General features: G+C 43.0%; 1 protein-coding gene across 3 annotated transcripts in view; it reads left to right on the top strand.

Moving 5' to 3' along the window:
- Positions 1-778: 778 nt before the first annotated feature.
- The window catches only part of reln (reelin), a 91249-nt gene continuing 73005 nt past the window's right edge, over positions 779-19022 (top strand). The window contains exon 1 of one of the 3 annotated variants that reach the window (XM_087176342.1): positions 779-1365. In XM_087176342.1, the coding sequence (XP_087032468.1) occupies positions 1113-1365 (253 nt within the window). In that variant the 5' untranslated portion in view covers positions 779-1112. The remainder of the gene's footprint in view (positions 1366-19022) is intronic. The other 2 variants (XM_087176340.1, XM_087176341.1) reach the window with 2 other exon arrangements.

Here is a 19022-nt window from a genome sequence, read left to right as displayed (position 1 = left end):
ATTTGGTGAGCAGAGGAAGCAGCATTATAGCTGGTGTCTTCAGTGTAGTGGTGGGTTAATCTAGAGCAGAGAGGTGACGCACAAGGGGGGGCTCTGACAAGGGAAAAAAAGTTGGAGAATCCTGTGGAAAAGGAGAATCTGATGGAAAACCCATGAAAAAAGCAACAGTAGAGAAGAAGAAAAACAAATCTGAGCGTTGCTGAAGACAAGAAGAGAGACCGAGAGGTACAGGGTTGGAAAAAGAGGGAGAGGGAGATCGAAAGAAGGGAGGGGGACTAAGTGGGAGAGAAGCAGAGAGAGAAGCAGAGACAGGGAAGGAGAGGGAGGTGAAGAGAGCAGAAGAGGGAGGGAGAAAGGAGGTGTGATAGTGGGTGGGAGAGGAGGAGACAGTCTGGTGGATGGGCAAAAAGACAAAGGAAAGAGAGGAGAGTGAAAGGGATCTTTCAGAGGGCTGGTTAGGGATGAAGAAACTAACAGATGCATAGAGATAAGACAGCCAAGGTCTCGGGAGAGGGATACAAGAGTGCAATGTGGAGTAACACAGTGGTTTTGTGAGAGGTAAAGAGAAAGAGAGAAGAGAGGGGGAGGAAGAGATTAAGGAAAAAGGCAGAGTGATAGACTGGCAGAGAGAGGAAAGGGAGGAGAGAAGAGCTGGATGAGAGAGAGGAGGGAGGCCGTCTCATAGAGTGCATACAGCACGCGTGGAGCTGGTGTTAGAGCGAAAAGAGAGACAGAGAGAGGGAGGGAGGGAGGGTGGGAGGAGAGAGGGAAACAGAGGGAGGGGGTGAGGTATTTAAACGCCGGAGCAGGACAGCACAGGCGAAGCTCTGAACTCCCCGAGAGTGAAGGTAGGACAGGGAGAGGAAGCAGAAGAACAGAGCTCTACAGTTTTCCTCACAGCCAAGCCCACACACTTACACACATTAATCTCACACATACAAACACACACAGACACACGCACTCTCACGCACGCACTTTTGGACTTTCGACTCATCTGTGGACTCCAAGAGCTGTCCTCTGGAACTCTACCTGTGCATTCCTTGCTCCCACTCATCTCTCTCCTCACCTCTTCACCCGCCTCCACTCCCCAGTCCCTCGCTTGGTGAGGGCAGATGGCCATGGTGCGGGCCTCTCTCGGGGGTGCCTTAGGCTGTGCCCTGCTGGCCCTAGTCTTGGGGAGCAGCAGCATGGATTTCGGGGCGCCCCCCGCAAGCTTCTACCCCCGTTTCAACCCCTTCTTCTTCCTGTGCACCCACCATGGGGAGCTAGAGGGAGCCGGGGTGGCGGAAGGTGGGGGAGAGGTGCTACTCACCCTCCAAATTACGGGCAACCCCACTGCCTACACCCCTGGACAGGAGTACCAAGGTGAGCACACCCCCTATGGTGTCCACTTTTTTTTTTTTTTTTACTGCATGTTGAAGAGAATAAGATCTATTGTTTCTCCAATTTGTTAATCAGTAACAAGTAACACAAAAAGAAGTGTTTTGAATTGATCTGATTGTAAATTTGGTTGCGAAAACACAACTTGTATAATTTTAAAACAGCGTTCCTTTTGTGAAAGAAATTCACTTTGAATTTGTGGATGTTTTCTTGATGAACAGACATTGCTAAATTGTGCTAAATTTGTAATTTTGCATAAAATACATTTCATTAAAGATATTAAACCTGCCTTAAATTAAACACACACTTGTAATTGAATTCGTTTTCTTGCAGGTGTTTTGCTTCACACATGATGTGCTGCTGTGGTGTGTGCATATGGGAGTGTGCAGTTTGTGTGGGGTGGCTGTTGTTGGAAACCAGCATTTATGTAACTGTTATAAGTAGTGATGCTGAGTGGGACTCCTGTTCAGTGCTGTGAGCAGCTTTGGTGTTTTACTGAGCTGTGATCCTGATGCTCCATGTGTAGGTGGCTTCTCCACAGGACTAACAGCGAGATCCCTCCAACTGAATGAGAGTGAGAGTGAGACTCGAAAACTGTGAGTGCGACTGGACAAACAGAGCATCATAGAAAGAGATTCTCTTACTGATAGAAATAAAGATTAAGAAATCCGTAAACCTATGCTTAGAGTGTAAGAGGAGATGGAGATTGATGTCCTCGTTCCCACACTGATGTGCTGGCACCTGGTCCTGGAAAAAAGATCCCCTCTGACCTCCCAAACAGTGTCACCATTGCTCAGTCACTCACTCTCGCCACTCACTTAACACTGGGGACAGTGACCCTAACAGGCCACCACAGACAGAGTAAGGTCACATTCCCATGCAGCTATCCTGTTCTCTAAGAGTTGGATGTACACAGGTTTCATGTATATTACTGATTATATCTAGCTTCCTAAATACACACATTTTGTATACATTGCCTATATCTTTTCCTAACTCTGTCTTTGTGGTATTCTATCTAATTTGATACACTGTTCTTGCGCTGTTAACAACTGCATTCCATTATCATGGCAAATAAACCTCTTGATTTCAAAAAGGATATGTGCAGCGGTGTAATTGTATATAGAAAGAAAAAGGATCTGAGAAGGCCAGGAAAACAGAGCAGGAAAGGAGACGAGTCTGGAAGAAGCAATATTATCCTCTGTCTGAAAACAACAGCCCAGATCAACCCTTCAGTCAAGCACCTTTTAACTGGGGCCGGGCTTGTAGGGAGAGCGGGTGGGGAGAGATTTGAATAACTAGCTGGTGGATGGGAGGGATAGAGCGCACGAAGAGGTTTAAATAATTAGCATTAGAAATGTGGTGGACTGGGAGGAGGGAGAGATTTAAATAGGGCCACGGCTGGGATCGGATGGAGTAGGGGGAGATTTAAATGACGATGAGAGGATTGAGCTGATAAGATACCAGCAGCGGGGCTTGCACGAAAAAAATGACAGGGTTCCAAGCTGCTCACTTTTTTTCTCCGTCCCATGTTTTGGCACATGATGGCAGCTCATTGTTAAATTTCTGGGGTTTTGACTGATTTTGCTTGGGGGTGGATTGATAAATGGCAAGTCAGCAAGTGAAACATGGCTGGCTGTGTCCTTAGTTGTGCAATCAGGAGTAATCCCAGTTTCTGCCTCCCTTCCACCTCTGTCTCATCCTCTCAAACCTTAATGGTTACATCCATCCTTACATGTTCTCACCACGGACACTGCCTGGCTCATTGTGACAGGAATTGAGTGCGAAATATACAGACATGAATTGAGCGTGGACATGTATCTGCCTGCTCTGCTGAAAACAGAATGATAGAAAAAGACAGAAAGGGGAAAACTGTAAATCTTTTCTTCTGGTGCTGTGAAGAAAAGGGCAAGGGAAGTATTCTTGTGACATTTTTTGTTCATTTCTGCAAAAGAACTTTTGTATTTCAGCATGCCTCTTTTATATGGTTCGGTCAATTGTTTTTTCTCATTGATTTTATGTTCTCTCTGGGCTTTAGTTTTGGATTACATTTGGTTTAATCTTCTAAAAGCAACGTGTGATCTAACCACTGAAAGAGCTGCATGTGGAAATGGTGGGCGGAAGGCATTAGAGATGCTGGCCATGTGGTTGAAGGGCTGTAGAAAAGAAAACTGAAGAATGAGCGCAAAGGAGAGAGGTTGCCAGTGGAAGAAGGGGAAGTTAGAAAAATAAAAGAAAAAATGACCTCTTTAAAAGAGATAGAAGGTGAGTGCCTCAAAGAACCTCCTCAGCATTCGGTGCCGAGCAAGAGTAAGATTCTGTGTGGCCAATTTGTCGTACAGTAATTGGGTTTCTGATCTGACCTCACTGCCTCTCGCTTCTCTGTTGCTTTTGAGTGATAAGACCATGTGTAGGCAGCATACTTTGTGTGTGTGTGTGTTGTAGACAAGATTACTGTGTTTAGCTATCAGAATGAAATGACCAAGAGAGGTTGTGTTACTCTCTGTGTGAAATGTTTGAGAGGGTGGGTGTATTGGCAGGGTCACAGTAGACAAAATGAAAACAGAAATACTGTAGAGACACTCTGAACCGCTGGGAAACGGAAGGAGAAAAAATGAAAAGATTTGTGGAGTTTTGTGTGCTTGTATTCAGACTCTAGGGTCAATCCTTGTACTAGACAAATGGAAACCAAGTGTCACTCGCACACACTCACATACTGCCCACATATAGCCTTATCTTTCAGAGGAGAGAGAGAAGCAAAAAGAACTAAGAACTCACTGGGATTTGAGTCTGTCCTCTAAATAATCAAATGACCCTTTTGAACCGCTTTTGCTACACTCAGGGAGCAGTTCTTTAGTTCAATAATGTCGAAGCATTTTCTTTCATTTTGTGTCTGACCTCTTTTAACACTGCTCTGGGAAATGCAAGATGTTCTCCATACAGCAACCACATGTTTATAGGAAGCAACATCACAATACATAACCCAGAGCCCTGTTCCTAAACATAGTTAATCAGAAAGTGTTGTTTTTCATTCCTCTTGTTTTCTTGTCTCCCTCATTTGGCATGGTCGTTTTAACTGATGAACAACAGTGTTCGAGAATGGATGGTGACACAGCAGTGGGGGAAGAGGAAGAGGCAAAATTCCTCCCAACAGACTGTTTTAGTATCAGAAAACACGGCCTTTCCAGTAGAGCACATTGGATTCAAATCATTAGAGGAGGGAACATCATTCTACTCAGTTATGCAGTCAGATTAGAAAGCGCAATGGAAAAGATTGGTGAGCGAATGGAACGGCAGAGCGGTGTCCTCTGCAAGTCAGTGGAGAATAGCTGCAAAAATGGAGGTGCATGAGTAGAAATGGGGCCAGTGAGATTGATTGAGTGTCTTTGTATGTCAAGGAATTTGTACTTTTTTTTTTTCTGTCGATTTCAACCTACTGTGTGATGGTACTGATGAAAGGTACTGTGGTGCTCATCATGCCACTGGTTTCAGGCACTATGTAGTTTTGGATAGAATACATTGTTTTGTCTGGTGTCAATTATTCAGTTATTTTTAAAAGCTTGAGTTTGTGCTCGTATTGTCAGGATTTGCATTTGCATATAGTGTAGAGTTTTTGTGTGTGTTTCCATATGCAGGGTTATTGGTGTCAGTGTAAAGCACTGAATGAGCCACTCACACAAGTCCCTGCTGAGGCATGCATGTTCAGGTTCGTAGCGTAGCTCTCACTCTGTCTGTCTCACCATATTCATTGTTCCTACACACTATTGAAAACCAAACAATATTCAATGGGATTCAGCAGTGTGTCTCTACCACACTGCCACAATAGAAAACAGGAGGCGAAACAGTGGTGCAAGGGAAAGTAACAGAGGGTAAAACAAGAGAGCTGCTTGGAGAAGTAGTTGACAGTACAGGCTGAAATGGCCATTGCTAATCTGTCAATGGTCTCTACTGCAGTCCCTGTTCCATGGACCTTTTCATGTGCAAATGATTGAAGAGGCCTGAGAAACAATCAACATTTCAAGGAGATTTGGACGTTGCCACTAAATGACATTCTTAATGGGAACTTGGAGATAAATTCATCCCCACAAAATGCCATCAGCTCTTCCCATGATAACCCATCAGATTAGACATTGTGAATTACTTCAGCAGCTCTCCTGCCAACCACCAGAAACAACTCGCTGTGCCTTGCAAAGGGAAAAAGGCCATTATCTATCTGCAAAGTTGATTACTTGTCGTGGTTGGGGGGAGTTTTTTCTGTGAGTGTTCTGTTGACTGATGCCTGTAGAACAACAAGTCGGCCATGTTAAAGTGAAGGTCACAGACACAAGGCCCTAGTAGAAAAGCAGATATTATCTTATCATACACCAGGTCATATCGGTGAAGCCACACGAAGACGTCATGGAAACACATGGCCCATCTTTGAGCCTTCACAGAAGGTGCTCACAGCCATCTTTGTCTTTAGATTGAGTGCCAAAATGGCATCAGTCTGCTGTGATTTAAGCAGCCCGTTGGATGTCATCATCACCTTCTGCAGCACTTAACCTCTTAGGGGACCGTTAAGGGTCTGCATTCTGACCTCTGACCACTTCTTGTCAGTGCTGCATTACTTGGAGCGCTGTTCCTGCAGAGTGATTAGATTTGGTTGGTGTCCCTACCCTTCCTGTCCAATGGTCTAGTGTTCCTTACCTCTCTGTTCAGCTTAACTGTAGTGTTTTACATTCATCTATTTAAAAGACCAGGAAAACTCTTAAGTATTTCTTACGGTGCAGCAATCATTGGTCAGTGAACCATCAAAGGACTGGCCTAGTTTTCATGCAGACATCGAGTTTAGGGGAGCAGAGGCACAGAAAACGAGGTAAGAGTGAGGAAAGAGTAGAGGGGATCGGGGCTAATGGTTTAATAGGGCTCTCTTGTGAGCATAGGAAAAGCAACATGCGGATAGAACTAGCACTTTCAAGTGGTCCAAACCCGTGCATTCATTAGCTTCCCAGCTCTTCAGCCTCTCTGCCTCCTGCTGCTTTGTCTGAATAGGTCACTTCACTGAGTAGAGGGAAGTGTGTCAAGTGTATTACTGTTTGTATGGGCTCGCTGGGTGTGTTTGGATGTTCTATCTTCGTGGACATTGAATGATGAACCATTTAAAGAGCATTGTATTCACTGAGATATGCCAGTTTCCTTGATATGAGGGAGCAGATGGGCGAGAAATGAGAATGGATATTCATTGGGAATCTTCCCTTTGTCACACATGCACGCTTGGGCATGCACACAGCACTCAGCTCTTAGTGGGTGATCCATCATGACACAGAGACAGGTCAGATGTTCCACTGGCTAAACACAAATGTTCTGATCAGCGGGCTATTACAATTCTTTGTGACAATGTTACAACAGGATATGACATGATAACATGAACAGGAGGTTGGTATTTTCCTCCTGTCAGGTGCTAAATGTCTGTGACAAGTTGTTTTCACAGGAACCTGCTCTTGATATTATAATACACTGTACAAACCTATGACAATGTAATGACACTGCAACAAGCCGACAGTGACAGACATTTTTTCTGTCTCCAACTTTGTATTTTCTCATAAAGAATCATTGAGCTTCAGTAGCTCTGGAGAATTTGAGGCCGTGATAGTTGAGATGGGCCACATGCCACCTATATGCTACATTTATGAAAAATTGATTTACTGCATCAGAGCACGGCGAATCGCCTCAGATACCAGTGACATTGTTAGCCTTTGCCAGGCCAGTGCCAGAATGATGGCAGCATGGTGCCAGGTGTGGTAGAAAGAACTAAAAATGAAGGCAGTGACTGGATCAACGCCAGGCAGAAGTGTGTGCCTGTGCCAGTCTTATCTGGGCAAGCGGCAAGGAGCTCTTACATTTTTTATTTTCAATTTCCTCAACGGGTTCGTTTTCCAGCCAAAACAAGAAAGCTCTTAACAAGCAAATGTGAGTTGTGTTTTCAGTAACTTTCATGAGTGGGCAGACAAGTGGGCGTAAGTATTTTCAGGATGTTGGAGTGTGTGCTTGCCTGTTGGGGGTTTGCCTGATTTGGAGTGCCTCTCTGTTGATAATACAAGCTTGGGTGTGCAGATGCTAGACTCCCGCTGTCCTAGTATGTGCATGCTTGCTGTGTTTCCCTTGTGTCCCTTTTCAGGTGTCTGGAGGTTTAAGTTTTAGACAGCACAAGCAGTAACAGATTCCTCTTCTAGCACAACTTTAGCAACATGTAAACCAGCCAAAATATAGTGACATTATGAGTGTGCCTGAAGCACAAAACATTTGGTTGTGTTCTTCTTGGTTGCTTGCTCTCATTTCTGCTGTTACTGAAGATTAAGTACAATGAGGAATGCTGTATTTCAATCATTGTAAATATATCAGTCTCTATAGTAAACCATAGTGGGAAACAGAACACCAGCTCAAGGAGCCCACACAACATACTCTAGACCCTCAGGGTGAGGATGAATCTCAACCACATTCTACTTGCTGCCTAAGTTTTCCAATAGAAAACACAAGGGACGCACCCTTCCACCATCTATTTAAATAATTTTTTATTGGCACATTAAGTTTCCCCCCTCTCCTCTGCCTCTGCTTCTTTGATGTCTACTTTTAACTCACAAACAGGTTGTAAACATAGTTTTTTTGACTTCTCAGAGAGCTCAAACACCAGGTTTGCATATGACGTTCAGAGCTCCGTTTGTCTATGCAAACTCATGCTAATGTTCTCATCCCAATCTACCTCATAACAATGGGCCAGTGTTCATTGTCCTTAAGGAGTACCAAGTGGCTTTAAGCCGGATTTTGAAAAGTGATGGATCCTTTTTAAATCTGTCTTCCCAGCTCCCTATCCTTCATGCTGGACGTGTTGTTCTCAAGGGGTGGTTTCCCAGCCACTGTTGATTGGCGTGTCAGCTTTGCCGATGGCCTCTTCCTTTTAGAGAATGGAGCTCCTGTTGGAGGATTGTGTACCTCCTCCTCCTTCTTCTCCTCCTCTTGCGCTGGATCCTCCTTCTGGCGACTTCATTGAGAGAGCTGTAATCCCTGCTTGGGGGCCAGTGTGTCGTCTGTGCTGATAGCATTCAGAGGGCCTTGTAGCGCTCCAATGGACCCACTACAGAGGAGGCGGCATGGTGCAACTGGCTGGGTGCTGGGCACACGACGCGTGGCACAGGCGGATTAGCCCCAGCCCTACCCCCCATTCAGCACCAGCCTCTTTCAAACAACCAGACCCACTCTGCCGAGAGAGACACAGCAGGCTGGCAAAGCCAGATTACACATCCGTGCACACACACAAGCTCAAACATATTCCTGCCGAAAGTGGCAGCATGGTTGAGGGGGTTGGTGTTTACAGGCCCCCTGAAAATATTTCATTCCCCTAATGCTCTGTTGTGAAATCCCACATATCAAACCTCATACATCTACCCCCCACAGGTCCATGTGTCATCAGTGAGCTCAAATTCAGGATTAGAACATCCACAGAGATTCTCCCAGTGGACGACAAAAAAGATTAGGTACATTTATCTTGCTTTCTGGGTTTATCGGCAAGATTTCAGAAATGCAAGCTTACCTTTACCTTTCACATATCATGAGTAGTAATTGTCCCTTTGAAATGGGACATCAGTGAACTAGTGACATATTAGATAAACCAAGGAGTACCCAGTGGACCAGTGTGTCTTACACCTCAGTGGATTAAATGTTTGATCGTACCTCGCCTTTCAAGGAAGTTTGTGACTGAAATTCAGAATACTAGAAGTGTAGACTGAAGAATGAATGAGACTTCACCTTCCCACCAAACTACGCTCTGTAAAGACCATCTTCTTCTCTGAATGGCTGATCTCTGTCCTTAGTTTAACTTTTTCCTCAGAAATGAATGTGGAGCTGCGAACATGTCTGTCACTTGGTCTGCAGTGCTTCCTTTCACAGGGACCAAGAATATGAAATGAGAGTAGCTCTTAATCACACCACAGCGAACTGCAAACATACCACACACCAATACAGCCATCTTAGCATAGCCCATTCTCTCTGATCATAAACATCACAATGTCTTTGTCAGTGACTCAACACATTTGTGCAGATGTCACTATGTCATGAAAGCAGAGGAAACTGAGCGATAGAGTCACTGAATGAGTCCTGCTATTGAGTGAAAGCAGAGGTTTAAGGTAGAGGTTACGACAGAGAAGAGATGGGATGAGAGAGGGACGATGGAGGGAGCGTGACAGTGTTAATTACAGCAATGAGTGCATTCTTACCAAGCTGAGCTGGTGTGATTAAGACTAGATGTCAAGGGAAATGCTCCCCATTGATCCACTACCAGTAGAGACCATCTAGTCTTTCATTACTGCAACCAGCTTGTTAATTAGAAATCAATCTTTCCCCTCTGCTCTATGCAGCCCCCTCCACACCACTGTGCTACTCTCTTTCCACCCAAACATTCATATCCAAAAGCTATGGAGGCATGTCAGACTTTGACTAATGTCAGTACTTTTTCACTTAGTTGGCCATAATCTGTAATTTCCACGCCAAAAAAGAGCAGGGAGCGGAGAGCAAAATAGTGAAGCACAATATCCTGCCTTCCTTTCCAGCTCCCAGGACGTCTTTGAGTTCTTTAAAGGATCTGCCAAATTCTTGGACTGCTTTAAATTGAGAACTGAATTTAAATTTAGTAGCTGAATAACAGTCATACTGTTGACTTTCAACTACATATGTGTGCAATTTTTTATTTTTAACTTCAAATCTTTAAATTTATAGGAGACCCATATCACATCAGTTCATTTGTTTTGAATCCATAATGAATCATTGGGATAAGTCAATCTGTTGACACACGTTACATGATTGTGTAATGTACCACTCTTCTGAATGAAAGAGGTGCCATCAGTAAAAAAACTACTAACAAAAACTTTTGTATTCTACACTGTACCAGATTGTTTTTATTGTTGACCTTTTTATGTCAACATAAAAGTGAGCTGTAATGATGAAAATATTGTGTCAGTGAGAATGAGAGGGGAAGGTGCGCGTGGAAGAGATGCTGAGAAGGACCGGCTGTACGGAGATGTAAAGTGACACTTCCAATTTTCATATTAGAGCCATTATATCTGTGAATGTGGGAACATGGTTGGGACAGCTTACGCCATGTGTGCTCCTGTGTGCACATATGCATGGGAATAAAATAGTATGTGCTAACAGGCAGAGCAGATGTCTGATTTTGCAAAAGGAAAATGTGTCCAGATGTTTCAGGTCAGTAAGAATGGTAAAAAAAAATGTAATGAGAAGAACCCAGAATACTTTCTGGACCTGCTGGATTATAACGTAAACTACTTCAAATGGTCTGATGTGCATACAGACTGTAAATTAAATATTAAATATTAAATAAATATAAATTTAATTCAAACAGCTTGCTACATTTTATTCTAGTTTTTTGTTCCAATTTCAAATAAACAGAAGTTACAGCCCTAGAATCCAGTGAAACCATACTGCTCTTGATAGAAGTCACAGCTGTATTAAGTAAAAAGTCAGTTTTGTTGAAAATCCATGCATACTGTATGTAAGAAAAGATTTTTTGGAATACTCATAACAATTGCTGTCCAACATAAAATGAGCACCACGTCTTTTACTGTTCGCAAAGTTGAAACTGCTCAAAAGTCCAGGTTGATACTCTGATAAAAACTGCAGTTTGAAGTGTCAGCCCATGAGGATGGCTAAGAGGAGGGCAGGTACACCTGGTGCTAACTTACTTACTTATTCTCTTTTATCTCATAAGCCGTGGTGAGCCTGGAATATGCAATGTCGGAAATACAGGGATGGTTATTCATAAAAAAGAAAAACAACAGCAGGACTGTTTTTTGAAAGTGAAAATATTCATATTTTACTGACTTTTTTAGGCTATTTCATCTCAGTTGAAAATAATTCAATAGAAGCACTGTGAGTCATTTGAATTAAACATAGACTTAGTGGCTCCAAGACACTGACATTTAGTAGATTTGGTCCATTTGTGTCTTTTATTACGAGGACAGGTGTATGTTGCGTATCACTAACAACAGCCTTCATCTCGACTAAAACAATGATAGACTAGGCTCCCTCTATAATTTGACTCCAGTGAAGGTGGGCAGGGTTTCGAGCTGTATTCTCCTGTGCTGTATACCTGCCATTTCCTACAGTATATCAGGTTACTAAATTCCATCCAATAACCAATTGGCATTATGCCAAAATGGGTGAAATTTGAAATTTTGGCATTTTTCACAAAAGTGGTAGAAAAACACAACTGAGAAGGAAGGGATCTTTATTGTGTCTTCATGAGACTTTTGGTGCACTTTAGGTTTATGCAGAAAGTGATTAAAGACAGCCAGTTTTGTTGCTCTTTTGATTCCTAATGGACTACATTCAGTGACAAATATTGAGATATTGATTTCAGAAGTTAAGCATCTATGGGTCAAAGAGTAAACAACCTTGCATTACCAAAAGTTTCCTCTCATCTTCCAACTGCAGTATCAACGTGCACTCTGGACAGAACAGAGATTAAATGACATATATGATTTGGTGCTCACTCATTTGATATTGTATATGATGGCCCATGGGACAAATTTCCAAAACATCAGTGCAGGGAGACTTTGGATGCTTTAAAATCTTAGCGTTTTGTGCTGCAGACCTCACCTGATCGTGTTAGTGTTAGCATTGGACAATTAAGATGTGTCTACCTAAATAATAGCACTGTTGTGAGTGGCTGTTATGCAGTTGTGTTACTGTGAAGAAGCATGCTGATCCCCTCTCTGCTTGCCATGTTAAATAACTGCTTACTTAAGTCAGAATGATGTGGTAATTGAGTGCTTGAGGATTTAAATTGTTTGGATAGGTAGGTTAAAGTGGACAGAAAGGGTGTCACTTGTTGACAAGAGCATCCGTCCCTCCAAATGTCTGTGCAATTCCCTGCTCTTCCTTGTCCAAAGTCTCAAGGCCTTGTTTTGACAGATGCCTTCCGGTCATGGCTCGCTCTGCTGTGAAGCAGTTTGGGGTGGGCTGTTGGGGGTTCTGGGAGGTGGGGGACAGACCAGCTGTGGGAAGGAGATGGAGGTCACACAGGCTAAGTAGCCTGGTGTCCCTGAGAGGGACATAGCAGGCAGTGAGGTTATATAGGCTGTGGCAGGCAGCTTGGCCCTCATTACCCCCTTCCTGGTTCCTATCATGGCAGCTCTCAAAAGAGCAGGTGAGATGGAAAGGGAGTTATGCAACAGTGTTGGTCTATGTCCAATGTCTGCATTTTGTCTGTGTGTACTTTCACAGCTGGCTTACTGGTTGGCCATGTGGGTTTGTATGTTTCTGTGCAAATAGGTTAGCATGTGTTGAGGTGTCTCTTAACACATATGGATAGATGTGTTTTATGTCATTGACCTTACCATAGATTTTTACTGTTATAGTGTGTGTCTGTGGGTTTGTGTCCTGCATCTCTGCTGTGTGTAAAGGAACTGTGGTTTGGCACCTACCCCAGTTTTTGAGGCAGACTGGTGTTTTAGTGTTTTTCTACATTCCTTGGATTTTCTCTCAGGAAGGCTGTGGCAACTTTTCTCCATAACCTGTGTTAGTTGACATTAAGACCGTTTATATTATCTGGGTCATTGTTCTCATGTTAAACACCTTTGCTTTTGATAGTGTGTTTGCATGTTCAGTATGGCTTTGATAAGTGACGGAAATGCTATGCTTGTCAGGCCTGGATGGTTGAAGCCTTTTCTTTGTCTGCAGAACACATGGTGTTGATCATAAGGACAGCTCACACTCCAGTCCTGGCAGTCTCCAAGCGACAGAGGGAAAGAATCATGGTGTTCCTGAACCCTATTACAATATAACCCTTCACAGTAACCACCAATTATGTATCTTGATGAGAAATATTCCTTTAGTATGGAACGTTTTGTAGATGAAATGCCCATTATGTGTTTTTTTAATGTAATTATGCAGGATACTGTTGCTCACAGCTTTAGGTATCTGATTATCTATCTTTTGCTCTTAACACCTATAGTGCTTTTTTACCTTGTCTCCCCTCATCCTATCAAGTTTTCTTCAACACTGATGAAGATGAAGTCCAAATAGCAATAACAGCTTATCAAATCCCATTTAGAGACTCAGAGATCGGTACTTAGATGGGATCCACGTGCTGTTTGAGGCTTCTGTACAATGAGCCTATGAATAATGCTTAAAGCCCAGAGAGATGATTCCCTATCAAAGCCAATCTCAGGTAAAGAGAATAGCCTTTGAGTTGTCACGATGTGATATGCTTCTTCTGAACATACAATGTTCAGTTATAAACTATGAAGAAATGTCCTGTCGTAACTGATTTTGCCCTGTTGATTAGTGGATATGCCCTCCTGCAGGGGTTGTGTCCTTTTCCAAGTCAAATGTCAACCTTTTGCCTCGTAACAAAGAATGAAAAGCATATATAGTGCATTGTGTGCAGAATAATATTATTTGTCGATTACTTGAAGATTATATGCAAATGATGCTACCCCAAAAATCCTAACATAAAGACAGAAAGTGACTTCAGAGCACTGATTTACAAAACTTTCAATTCTTATACTCTGGAGACTTAACAAGCTTAGGAATAGATACACTGAGGCTTCTGTTTTTGAAGAATAACTTAGACACCTGTGCTTCCTCGTGTTCAAGCATGTGACACACAGGCGCATATGAATGTAAACAGACTTGCATACATTGCATCATATAAAAGCAGCACAATGAAGTGTGATTGTGAAGCAGATTATGTGTGAGGAACAGGATGCTTGTGATAGAGCTGCCTCTTCACTCCTGTTTTTCTCCACGGCTGTTGCAGGGGTGAAGCCAAGTTAGGCGGGCAGGAAGGCTTCAGCTCCCCTCCGTGGTAAACAGAGGAGAACCTCAACAAAGCAAATTAGACCCAGAACAAAAACAGGCTGCATGTTATGATCTCTGGCAGTGAGCATGAAAGGACCTGAAAATTAGCCTTAGGAGATAAATTGCTTTCATTCAGCCATTTGCAAAACATTGTGGAGATGTTGTAGTTAAGCAGACCTGTAGAAGCTCAGTGGCTGATAGGTTGTCTGTGATCTCGTGTTTCACAGCGGCAGATGGCAGTGCCAGCAGGCCAGGATGGTGCCAGAAGGTTACGCAATGGAATGATGCCTCTAAGACCTGACTAGAACACCACATGACACATATATGTGCAGAAACTCACTTCCCACACCATCTTCTCAAATTGTCGAGATGCATTCATACTTGTGTGATTCAGTTTGTCTGCAAATTCCTGAACTTGTGGGCAGTCTAAAAGACCAGCCTTTCCTTCCCTTACCATAGTAAATAGTGACCTATCCTTCATGGTGTCATGCTCAGGTGACTGACAGTTTGAACCATTTCAGGAAGCTCAGAGTGAAGTGGCACCCCAGCACTGGCATGACCACGGAAACAGATGGAACTATAGCTTCCCCATGGTCTGGCCTCCATTTCCTGGTCCTCTCTGGGGCACGTGTGTGTCTGCCAGTGGGATATGGGTCAGATGGTCGGCTATCTTTATCCAGATTGTTGCCAGGAAAACCTCCATCCATTTGGAAACAAAAAGGGCGTCCTCCTGGTTCACTGGGGAAAAAATGGGGAATTCATTGATAATCTGTTCTGTTACACTGTCTCTTTTTTCTTGTCTTGCACTAATTACTTTTGTGACTTTTTAGCTTGTTCTACCTTAGGCTGTGATTGTGGTGCTGGGCAGACTCTGATATTCTCTGTCTATGGTATAACTGAGTGGCAGCGAATCAAATCTTGTCAGGCCCTCCTACTGTAGCCACGTCTTTCCAGTCCTAGGTACATTCTAAATGTTTTTCTGAGACTTGTGTAGGTACAGTAAAGGTTTTGGATGTAGGTGTGGTGAAAGCTGGTGGGTGTATTTGTACACAAAGAGCAGAAAGGAGCTGTTAAGACCATGCCAACCACACGGAGACTTCAGTGCAAGTGGACTAAGCTGTACTGTAAATCTGGTCTTCTCTCATAGCTCACAGACTGCCTGTCCAGCTCCAGCCTAATCCCTCAACGTGCTGTTTTCTAAGAATGAGCTCATGCCACCAAGCGTTGCCAACCACAGTCCACGACCATTCTTTGCTACACCATAAGGAGACATTACCATTGCTTTAAGGATGCCATTGGGCCCTGTTTTTCAGGTTCTTAACATGATTACTGACCCAGCATACAGTGAGCCATTCACATTAGTTCAGAATTTCCAACATGAGCAGCACTTTGGTCTGTTTTTCACTGGTTCTCCTTTTTGAGGAATTGGCCAAAACCATCTATCAATCATGGCTGCTCCCACACTGCTTGTACTTTAAAGAAAGAAAGAAACAACCAGAAAATAGAGATTCTCTTTCTACCCATAGATGCATTCATTTCTAAAGGCATCAGCACACCTCTTTGGGACTAGTTGAAAACGTACTGCAGGATCTTATAAACTTTTAAAGATCTATTCACTGTCTTATTCCAGTACCTTGTTTGTCCTGTGTTGGGGATGCTTTTACAGCATTTAAGATGCACTCAGGTAATACCAGGAGCTAATGCAATCCTGTTGTTCTTCTTGATTGCCAGGTGGTCAGAAGAAGTCAGGGGAAATCCTAGCTGAAATATTAACTGAACAAATGTAAAGTTGGTGAGACAAAACAAGGGACATAATATTCTGCGCATGAATGAACTTGGATGGAAAACAGACGTTCTGATTTACTGGCAGTTATTCGGGATCTTATTTTTGCAGAATAGATTGTCACAAAAGATTAATTTTCCATTACTGATTAGTCTTCACTGTGTGTGTTCTGTGTATGTGCTTGAGCTCTGAGAGACTTGACAGCGAAGCCAATATTGTATTTGTGAATGTGTGTTTTGTTGCATTGTGTGGTATGCTCATACTTTGTGCCTTAACATTCCTCCTGGTGGATCGAGAGAAGTGAAGAAAGCCCCCGGCCCATCAATAGTTGAGTAGGAGCACGGTTGTGTCTCTGTAATGAGGCATACCACATCGCATCATTAATATTACATGCTGGCTTAGGGCCAAGGGATGTGCTATGTGTTCAAGTATGAGCGTGTGCATGTGGGTATGAGTGTTCTGTGTACAGCGTAATGAGTGTTTTGCAAAACTTAAGCTTAGGTGCACTTGCAGGAAGTCCAGTTTGAGTAACAGATTAATGCGCTTAAGGGTTTATCAGCAGAAAACTCTGCAGCGGTTTGTAATACTCACAGACAGGATTTTACAACTCTGACAAGTTATCACAGTGGCAACTATGTTACCGTGTTGCAACAATTGCAAAGTAAAGAGCAGAAATACTGCGGTCATGTTACAAAGTTATCCTCCTGTAATGCATGTTTGCATGTCTTTGATTGGCCTTGTCGGACGAGAGCCTAGCTCAACTTTTTTGCCGAATGACCGTGCATTGTTTTGGCAGAGACACCCACCTAAGTTGGTCTGAACCTTACTCTGCCACCACCCAACCCAGCCCCTATTTCTAAACTGGTAATCGAAACTGAAACAAATATGATACATTTCCACAAAATTAAAGTATATATTTGTATGTTTTTGCATGTGTGCACATGTTTGTTAAGAGTGCATTCTATTTGTTATTAAAAAAACAAGCCTTTACTGCACTTTTATAAAGCTTTATCTGTGCTAGTCTAACACCTGGTTTGTTTACAAATGAACAAATCACACACAAGTGCACGTTTGTGCGCACACACACACTCACACACAAAACCTTGTGGTTTTAAAGTTCACCCCCATTCCCGCCTCATCCCCCTTGGCCAAGTGAACAGTACTGAGAAATGAGGTATGGACAAGAATGTTAAAGGCTACCATCAAAGGCTGCCAGCCTCCTCCTTTAGATCTGTGTGTGTGTGTGTGTGTGTGTGTGTGTGTGTGTGTGTGTGTGTGTGTGTGTGTGTGTGTGTGTGTGTTCGTGTTCGTGTTCGTGTGTGTGTGTGTTCGTGTGTGGGAGAGAGAGTTTGTTAGGTGTGTTTGCGTGAAGTACCCCCACAGGTGATTGGATCTTATCTCATCTGATCTCATCTGATTGGCTCATCCGTCCACAGGCGAGTGAGAGAGGGGTGTTAGAGGCCTGTCTAAATAATTTAGATCTTGCATTTGTATTGATCAGGTAGCGCTGCTCTCCATGGGCCACTCCACTACTCCCTGTCTCTCCATCCTTCTTCGCCCCTGTTCTTTTTTTTTTCGATTGTAACCTTGTGCCCCCAGCTTTGCCTCCTCTCCACTCTCGCTACCCCCAACCTCCACATCAAACAGAGTGCGGGTACGCTGCTGCGAGGGAGCAGAAAATGCATGAGAAGGGAGTAGATGGGGAAAGTGCAGGAGAGAGCATTTTTTACCATGATTTCTGAAATGGGAGTGAGGCTGAGCGAGAGAGACTGGAAGAAAGGTGTAAGCGGTGGATAAAGAAAGAAATAGCATGGTGAAGGCAGAAAAAATCCTTTGTGTGTGTGTGTGTGTGTGTGTGTGTGTGTGTGTGTAGCCCATATGCAAGTATCTGTGGAGAGTAATGGAGTGTGTGTAACCTTGGTGATGCAGGTCAGTGGAAATGCAGAAATGAGCGTATTGTGTGTACTACATTAAACCTGGTACATCACTCCATTAAATACTGCATCATACCATGGCCTTGGATCAATACAGCATAATGTAAACACTGATAACATGTCTCACCACACTCTGGAATGGATTTGTAGAGTACGTAATGTATTCTGTTAAGCAAAAATAGCACAAAAGAGGAGCACACACATACACAATATGAACATGGTAATTGCTTGTTTGAATGAGAAGGCCTTTTCCCTGCATTCTGTGGGTATTGCGGTGCAAGAGGTGCACTGCGCAACATGGATTGAATATGATAATGCTTCTGTTGCCAAGCAAAATATCTCTTTCTCACAATACGGCTTCTTGTACACACTGTACCGCTGATAGAATTTGGCAGTGCAGCTCACAGCTGACAAGTAAAACAAAGAGTACAGAGAAATTACTTGTTGCTCCTACAGTGTTTTTTTAGAGCCATTCATACAAAAGAGAAACATCTTCGGTATTTAATTCTCTAATGATACCGAAACTAGGTCTATGTTTCAATTGTAGAATATTGTGAATGGACTAGAAGTGACTACAAGCAGCTTCCTCTTTTGATTGGTTGATATTAAGTAACTTACATTTTTCATGTTAGTCAATTAAGATGAAGCTATTGAGGGTAGAGAGTGTACTATTCTTTGACTTATGTTAGTGTGACTCTCTCTATCTCAGATATAGAAGCCAAACACATACTGTACTTGATGCATTTTACCATGTTCCACTTTGTGTTTTGGAAATGTGCAAATTTTCAATCTGCAACTGAAAGAAAAAGCATGTACTACAGAGTTTTATCGAAGTGTGAACTGTGTGTTTGGACCCTTGAACTGAAGTGGGCAGATTAGCATTAACAAGCATATAATTTACAGTTGTATACTGTAGTGAAATACAACATTAGTGCTATAGCTGGATTTTTGTATTAACCCTCTGACAGGAGAAGAGAGGAGGAAATATCTGGATATAATAAAGAGAGTTGTGGGATGAATTATTGAGGCTTTGATATGGAGGAGAGCTGGGCTTAACTGTGCTCTTAAGACAGGGT

Source organism: Seriola lalandi, unplaced genomic scaffold (genome assembly GCF_002814215.2).
Source record: "Seriola lalandi dorsalis isolate HSWRI2012SDOR001 ecotype SW California unplaced genomic scaffold, Sedor1 jcf7180002054548, whole genome shotgun sequence".
NCBI lineage: Eukaryota > Metazoa > Chordata > Actinopteri > Carangiformes > Carangidae > Seriola > Seriola lalandi.
The sequence above is the reverse complement of the archived record's forward strand: the minus strand, read 5'-3'. Positions and strand labels throughout refer to the sequence as shown.